We start from the raw sequence: 8,835 nt of genomic DNA on the forward strand, positions 1-8,835 counted from the left end.
GTGGGGGGGTGGGATGAACTCGATGACTCGCTTCAGGAAGGACACACAGTGACACACAGACAGTCTCGCACCCACGTAACACACCAACGAACACCCAGAGCAAACGCGCTGTAGCTCACATTACGGCAGAGAGACAGGTGCAAGCCTACGCACACACACCAAAAGATACGCTCTTGTTCGGCCTTCCATCTTTTCCCACCTTTTATTCTACACACACACACACGCCGCCTACATGAACACACACACACACACACACACACAAACATGTAAATTACTGTTCAAGGGCAGCGTTTGAGAACAACGCCAACTCAGCACTGCTAAAAAAAAAAATTTAAAAAAGCACACATACTGTTTCCTGATTGTTTTGTCTTTGAGCAGGAAGGACAGAAGAACCCGACACCGTCAGAAACTTTGTTCGGGTCGTTTGACGACCTTCTCCACCTGCACCGCAAACTTCCCGCCAAGGGCGACGGCAATGACATCCCAAACAACTGTCACACCTGTGAGTCAGAGCTGCGGCGAACAAACACCTGGACGCGGACAAGGACGGCGACATGGGGGAGAAACACCGGCACAGAGGGACACTCACTTCTTCAGTGACGCTGTGGATGATGATTTTTATGCAAATCTCAGCGGCGTAAAGTTTCCTCAGGGATTTTATTCATGTCAGGGTTGGAAAAGACCAAAAACAGCATCACAGGTAGCTGTAGCCACCAGCTCCTGTTTAAATGCACTCTGGTATCAGTAAGTCACATATTTTTGTTGTGCATGCACATTCAAACATCACATAATGGTTTTTTTGAAATCCGGGAAAAACCTTAAATGCACAATGTGTAATTTTTGGCCTCTAGGGGTTTTCGCTTCTACCAGTCGCGATTCTTTCAGTGACAATCCTTCAGGAGGTTTTGGCGATATAAGAATTATCCGCAGAGGTCTTCTCTTCTCCAAAACCAACAGACCAAGTAATTAAAAACGGTAAAAACACTGAATGAAGCAGTTTCACGTTAAAAAATCAGTGTTTCTTCGATGCTGTTCGGGGGACGCAGGACGTGTCGGAGAGGCTGCGAGCCGAGCTGCCGCTGATGGTTCCTCGGCTCTTTTCTCTGAGAACTCGGCCGCTCTGGTCCTGTGATGGTGAGGGAAAGATCGTGGCAAACAAGCTGCGGTTACGGTTATGTTCAAGTAACTACAGCACCACACCCCTCCCTGCTGGCACCGAACGCTAGCAATCGATTTGAATTGTGACGATCATGCAATATGAACATATTACCTGGGGATGACCGAGGTGAGTAGCCTTTGTTAGTTAGTGATCCAACAGGCAAATTATTCATACTCCTCAATATTTAACAAGACGTAGCTCAAAAGATTGTTTAAATTTGAAAAGCTTGCTCGGTGAAAACAGATTATTTTAACTCCCTCTGCTGCAGCGCAGTGAAATAATCTTCCTACAAGGTGCTTGTTGTCCGTCTTGGACGAGCACAAAGAGGCTTTGCTGTGTTTTCATCGTTAACGACTGAATATTTTAATTATCAAAGGAAATCAATTAGTTAATCAAGGGCACAGGCTCTGTCATGGATTTAGGATCTCTAGATACAAATGCAGAGACGAGCCCATGAGCAGAGCTGGTGCAGTTCATAGATTCATTAAACACAAACACAGATTCTTACTGGCAGGAGAATCAGAATCCAAATCAGGGGTGCAAAGAATCCAAAGTCCAAAAACACGGGAGCCGGAGGAGACACGGAGCAACAGAGGACGGACAGGGAGAGACGAACTTCAATACACAAGGGAGGCAGAGATGATTGGACACAGGTGAAACACATTAGGGTGGGGCATGAGGGAAACTGGACAAAGACAGGAAGTAATTTCAAAGTAATAGTAAGTAAGTAAGTTAGTTGTTGGTCACACAGCGGGGACCATAACAGGACACTAAAACATCCCAATGCAACCCAGCACAGTTTGAATTATTTTAGAAACTGGTAGAGAAGCTCTGAGATGAAAAAGACGTTAAAGTTCATGACAGGAAAGAAAAATCTCAAAGGAGAAAATCTCATTTCATCCTGGTTTTGTTTTGTTTTTTGTCACTGTTGTTTGAAACTATTTTGACGGGACAAAATAAAACAATAACAGAATTTCATTAAGAGCTACTGTGATTGAAGATTCGTGAAGTCCTGTGCAGGTCACCTGTGCAGCAGGTTATTATGACCCATAGTTACGTTTTGTTGCTAGGCGACATCTAGCGGCCGTAGATATTATGACAGGAGCAAAAGTGTGAGAAAAAGAGACGAAGTCCGTGTCAGGAGGAGGTTGTGGTGGATGGAACAATATGACACAGGAGAGCGATGGTGTTCGATTCCCATGGGAAACTAGCGGCTTGTATTGTAACCATGACAACGGAGATCGTCTAATGTTGAGGAAGTACTTATTTTAACCCAAATCGCGATCTTTTCCTGAACGTGACCGAGACGTGACTGTTATTACAGCAACCACTGCAACATTTCATGTTAAACTGTTATGAAATCATTCCCGGCTCGTCTCAGGACGTTTCCTCACACTTGAAAACTGAGAAACACAAACTTGATTCTTGCATAATTTCCAAATGCAACACCTAACCCGTGTTTCCCCGTTTCATGCCCATTTCCCAAAGATGTTATTACTTTGTTCTACGAGGACATTTGCACCTCAGAGGGGGTTGAAATATAAACACAAACCCACATGCAGTTCAGTTCTTCCCCGCTCACACAAGCTCACACACAGTAACACAGAGAGACGCCAGCAGCTGGTCGGGTCAAGCCTGTGGCCACCTACGTATGCTAATGTTGGCCCGCAGGCAGATCCAGGTGGGAGGATATAACAAATGAGATTAGGATCATTTAGTTTCCCAACAAACAGATTTATCTGGATGAGAGACCTAATAGCTGATCCCAGTTTAGTGCTGAGAGAAAAGTTTGTGTCCCCCGGGAGAACAGAGGGAGACGGCTGGAATCACAGCGACTGTGGCTGCAACCAGAGACTGTTTTCATTAGCGATTACTTCTTTAGTCCATCAAACGCCACAAATGAGGAGGAGCGGCTTCTGTTTATGTTTTTGAGAAATGGCCAAAAAAAGAAATCGAAGGCGCTCCGTTTGCAACGAGAAGGAACGGAGAGAAGCAGCGGAGGTGGAAACCAGGCAATGTGAGCTGAATTTATGTGACTACTGACTCAAGAAGGACAAAATGGACATCACTGCGGTCTTATAACATGATCGCATGGTACTGCTAATCGCTCTGATAACTGGGCCCCGCCGCGGCTTCAGCGGTCTGACATTTTGACGAGCGCTCCCACGTGTCCGTCACTTTACTTTCCATTACTAAAAGCATCAAACGCCAATCGCACACAGAAGCGCAGCTGTGTAGAAGTGTTATTGGAGTTTTTACTTTTCTTTCTCCTTTGTAAGTCGGACTAGAAATCCCTGCTCTACTTCCTCTGAACAAGATTTAAAAACATCATGCAAACTGAAGCTGCCTCTGAACGTGACTGCTCCCAAAATATCATCAAGACAGACTGTAAATGATCTGCGGTGACACACAGCGAGTACGACTTTGTCTAAAAATGCTGCAGCTTCCAAAAAAACCCCAAAAAACTGATGTTTGCAGAGCCAACAGTTCATCTGCTGCAAATCAAACACACCGCGCATGAAACCATTACGCCGAAATAATGAATACGCCACTACAAATGATGATATCATCTACAAATTATAGCTGGTAATGATGGACTACACCCATTGCCAGTGAGATTTGGACTCGTGCACACACAAACACACACACACACACACACACACTCATGCACGGTCAGTCGGCGTTGAGCCACCAGACTTAGCAAGAGGCGTCAGCGTGCGCCAAAAATCCGACCAACATTTCGAGCCTTAATAAAATTCAAAGCGCGAACACATTATGGCGGCCGTGTGAACACACTGTGCTGCCAGCCGGCGTCATGTCAACGGACGTGTGTGGTTTCCATGGAGACCAGAGAAAAGGGAGATGCAAGAGGAGAGAACAGGAGGAAAGCCATTGTTCACTACACCAATAATCAAAAACTATAGGTGATTTTATTGGGGGGGGGGGGTTTCTATCACACTGTGATAAAAACGAGGCTGGATCAGGTTAGTGGAGTCATGGAGGGAGGATTTGGCTTGAAGATTGACCCACTGCACATCAAAGATAATCTGTCAGCTAGCAGATATGTGTCAGCAGGGCAGGAGGGTGAAGGGAGCGGCTGAACATCCTCGCAAGAACGAGAAGCCGTTTCCCCCATCAACCACCCATCTACCAGTTAAACCGTGCGCTGGGGGGGAGGGGAGAGACGGCGGCATATTATCAGTATTAAACACACAGAAGGAGGAGGAGGATGATTGCAAATGGCCACAGGAGAAAAAGCGGACAGGAAATGACTGACGGCGTTCTGCTCGGCTGTTGTCAGTTCAGGGCAGTTGGCCTTGGATGTCTGAGCATCGTTCACAGATGTGGGGCAAGCTGCCGCCTCCACACTTCACCGGTGAAGCGGGAAAATGTGTGTGTGTGTGTGTGTGTGTGTGTGTGTGTATGGGAGGGAGGGGGAGGTTTAGCCCAAGGTTGTTTTAAGGGGGTCTGAACCAGATCTGCCAACCTCTTTTTGTTAAATATCCACCTGAGTCTGACCCGACAGGAAGTCGCTGCGGCAGCACTGATGAACGGTTACAGAAACTTATTCGTGCTCGAATCTGAGTTTCAGGTGATCATATGGCATTCTGTTATTTTAGTATCCATCAGTAATCCCTTCACACATCCAAATCTCCATCTTTAGCTGTAAATCCTGCTGGTGGCGCAGCTCTACACGTGTCGCTGACCGAAATATCTCAACCGCTGCTGGACGAACGGCTCTGAAATCTGGGTGAGACGTTCATGATCCGTCAGGACAACCTCACAGAGGAGCTGCCTTATTTCAGTTTTACACTACAGATGTTGCCTTGCAGATGTTGTCCAGTTCAGCAACTTACATTATTCTGTCTTGTTTCAAAATAAAACATTACATATATTTTTTAACAAATCAGACTTATGGCTGAAAGTGGTTGAAGAAAATCGCAGTGATGTGTTTTGCTCAAGGGCAGCTCATGAGATAAGACCATGCAGAGGCATTTGACCCCTGAACTCTGGTCCAGCACAAAGCCAGCATTCCCAAACTCTCATCTTTAAGTCTTTGAGATTAACTGTGCAGGTTTGTAGTTACCTGTCGTGTGCATGAGGATGCAACGCAACCGGTGCAAACACTTTGGTTTCAGTGCAGATGTGAAGTGTTATTAAGCGAGCTGTAGAGGCGCGGGTATTACTGGCTGTTTCCCCCTGCAGCCAGTTATTGTGCTAAGCTAACATAACCCCGCCGCTGGCAGTAGCTTTATATTAGCCAGGAGGGTGGTATTGATCTTCTCGTTTAACTCTCAGAGAGGGAAACTGGCAAATTTCCCAAAGTGTGAATTTCTCCTTTAAGAGAGCTGAGGCCAAATATTCCTCACAATTATCTCATATTCGGACTCATGGCACCGTCTGCACAGATCCTTTCAAACTGGTTAGATGAGCTCATATCTCACATTCCTGCGAGGCATTAGAGAGCAGAGGAGGGAGAAATGCACCTGCCACTTAAAAAAAAATCAAAATAAAATAAAACACATCAACATAAATATCCATTACATTTCAGAGGGGAAATGGAGCAGAGCCTGATGACTGGGCCAGGAGGCTCAGATGTGCAGCTGACAGAGATCACTGCTCTTGGATGTTCCACTGATGTGAGATTTGTTTTTCAGCTCCAAATAAAACACACACATTTAAAAAAAAAAAAAAAAAAAAAAAAAACATCAAAAAAACATCATTGTTTTTGGACTCCAGTTTGCAATCACACCACAGCCGGTGAGTTTGAGCCAGAGCGATGAAAAGAATCAGCCAGATTATATTAGATTATAACGCCAGGGCGATTTCATCTCGTGCACGCTCCTGCATTATTAATCTGACAGTAATGTAGCCCGCCATGCGCAATGAATCTCAGACAAAGAGACACAGAGAGAGAGAGAGAGAGAGACTCCGTGTCCTTTTTTTTAATGTTTACTCGACTGTTTTTTTTTCTCCTCTCTGTGTATCAGAATGTCCGTTTAGATCCCTTCATGAATTATTCATCCTCCCCCCCCTCCCTCTCTCCCCCCCCTCCAGCCCTAATCCTCGCCTTTGTGTGGCTGTAGTGCCAGTGCGCCTCCAGGGATCCGGACCGGTTTCCAGCATCGGCTGGACGCTGTCACTGTCACAAATCTCCATCATTTCTCCTCCAATATTCCTGCAGCGTCTCAGAGTGAGTCCGCACGGCTCCGAGTCTTGATTTACTGACCTGGTTTGTTGCTGTAGTTGCCTCCTAAGATGCTTCTATCATGTCCTCAAATTATATATATATATTTAAAACCCTCCCATCCTATATAATCACTTGCAATGTCTGAGCACTGAGCTGATTGTGACCTTATTGCATATTCATATATTAAATTATCTCCATTTACAACATTACTCCTTACATAGACTCCCTATGAGGCATCTCAAAATGTTTTAATTAATGTCCTAATATCATGTCTTTCAATGTGTCTTTGGTGTCCAAAGGGTTTGTGCTGACCCCATTGTTACCTCCCCTCTGGTGTCTCTGTAATATTCTTAAGGATTTAGATTGTCTAATTGTGTCTTTATCGTGACCTAATTTTGAGTTTTGCCATTTTTTGCCTCCTAAGGCATCTCTACAATGTCCCTGCAGGGACATGGTGTTCAATACTGAGCCTTCAATGGTTTAATCATGACATGAGCATCCAAAATAAAAAGATTTGAAATTTGGTAATTCCTATGTTATTCCTGCAGAGTGATATCAAGGAGATATTTGCTGTAGTGTGCATAAAAAATGTGCATTACCTACATTTATTTGATGACAGATTCTGCAAAATTCAATTTATTTTGATTTGCATTGACAAGGAAATGTCAAGATCAGCAAGGTGTTAATAATGTCTCCTAATTGTTTTAACCAATAGACTTTTAATACCAGTAGAGTGCTGAGTGCTTCCTAACCCACAATCCGAGCCTCACTGACCTCCTTTCTGGCTGCCCTGTGGGAGTGTGTTTAGGTACCGTGGATCCACAGAGAGGACAAGCTGCTGCTGCTGCTGCTGCTGCAGCAGCAAAAAAACATTAATATGTGGACGCTTTTGCATGATGCAAGTGCACAGCTGAAGGGCAGCTTCTTACCGTGGACAGCCGGCGGGATCAAGTGCAGAGCCAGGACGCACGACAGCAGCGTTAGTCTCCAGCATCCCGTGCAAAAGCTCGCCTCCTTCCCCTGCATCCTCGCCGAGCAGTGGTAGCTTAAGATGATCGGGTGGGAAAAAATATATATAAAGTCCCTGTTTCTAACAGTGGCAGCAGAGTTCAAAAAATGTGGCAAAAAGTAATCCGGACGAGTGGGTCAGTAGATTTGCGTGCAGACTAGACTCCAGCCTCGCTGCGCTTCTCCTCCATAGCCGCCTGGTCTCAGCTGTCTCCTCGTATCCGCCGCGGCTTCACACGCTCGGCTCACTTCAGCACACTGAGGCTGGTTACGGCTCCATCGCTTTACAACAGCGGTCGGAGATGGCGAAGCGAGGGTGGGGTGGTGGTGGTGGTGGTAGTGGCGGTGGAGGCAGGGAGGAGGGGGGGTTTGCGTTTGGGGGGCGCAGACGCACGCCGTGGCTCGGCTTGGCTTGGTTTGGCTCGGAGAGGATCGGTGCTTTGGGCACTTGGACGCACGGCGGAGTGCAGCGCGCTCGGCAGCCTTCTCCTTCCTGTCTCTTATACACATCTCTCCCTTCCTTCCCTCCATTTTCCCAAGACATCTTCCCCCTCCTCCCTCCATCCTTCCGAAAACTTTTCCTACTTTTTTTTGTCGTTCAAAGCCTCCACCTCCTTCTCTTCCTCAAACATTTTGTCTTCCTTCCTCTTCTTTTTCCCGACATTTTTCCTCCTCTTCATCTTCCAAAACTTTATTAACCCACTTTTCCTCTTTCCCAATATGTTTCCTCTTTTTCCTTCCCTAAAGCGTTCCTCCTCTTCCTCCTCTCTCTATGTTCTATGTTCATCCATCAAAGCCTCCACCTCTTTCTCTTCCTCAGACTTTTTGTCCTCCTTCTTTTGTCAAATCGTATTTCTTTTCCCTCAAACTGTTCCTCCTTTACCTCCTCCCTTCATCCTTTTCCAAAGTTACTTCCCCCCTCCTTCCTTCCCTTTTCCTGAAATCTTCTACTCTTCCTCAATTTTTCCTTTCAAACCTTTCCCCACAACTTTTCCTTATATCCTTCCCTCCTTTTCCTCCACTCTCTCTTTCCTTTAATTAAAATCATTTCCTCTCTTTCCTCATCCCCAGACATTTCTCTTCCTCACCTGCTTTGGACTCTTTCCAATACTTTTTTAAACTCTCTTTTCCTCTTCCCCTCTTTCTCCTCTTCCATCCTTTCTTTTCTTCCTCCTCTTCTCTCCACCCCTCCCTTTCCTTTCTGTCCCCTTCCCCCTTTCCCAGAGAAGTTTCTCCTCCTCTTCCTCCTTATACTTTTATCTTCATCTCCCAAAACTTTGCCTTTTACCTCCTTTCCCCGTAGAAACTTTTATCCTCTCCCCTGCAGCTTTCCTCCTGCTCCCTCCATCCTTACTTTGCTTCCCACTAAGATATTCCTCCTCCCACCTCCTCATTCTCAAGACGTTTCTTGCCTCCTCCTCCTCTCTCCATCCTTTTTCCTAAAACATTTTCCTGTTTTTATTATTCCACCTCTTTC

General features: G+C 45.7%; 1 protein-coding gene across 8 annotated transcripts in view; it reads right to left on the minus strand.

The window, feature by feature from the left end:
- The window catches only part of cspg5a (chondroitin sulfate proteoglycan 5a), a 53,020-nt gene extending 45,184 nt beyond the window's left edge, over positions 1–7,836 (minus strand). For all 8 annotated transcript variants that reach the window (XM_023393414.1, XM_023393410.1, XM_023393413.1 and 5 more), the window contains exon 1: positions 7,280–7,836. In XM_023393414.1, the coding sequence (XP_023249182.1) occupies positions 7,280–7,376 (97 nt within the window). In that variant the 5' untranslated portion in view covers positions 7,377–7,836. The remainder of the gene's footprint in view (positions 1–7,279) is intronic.
- Between the last annotated feature and the right edge of the window lie 999 nt (positions 7,837–8,835).

The sequence above is a fragment of the Seriola lalandi genome, unplaced genomic scaffold (assembly GCF_002814215.2).
Source record: "Seriola lalandi dorsalis isolate HSWRI2012SDOR001 ecotype SW California unplaced genomic scaffold, Sedor1 jcf7180002054934, whole genome shotgun sequence".
Taxonomy (NCBI): domain Eukaryota; kingdom Metazoa; phylum Chordata; class Actinopteri; order Carangiformes; family Carangidae; genus Seriola; species Seriola lalandi.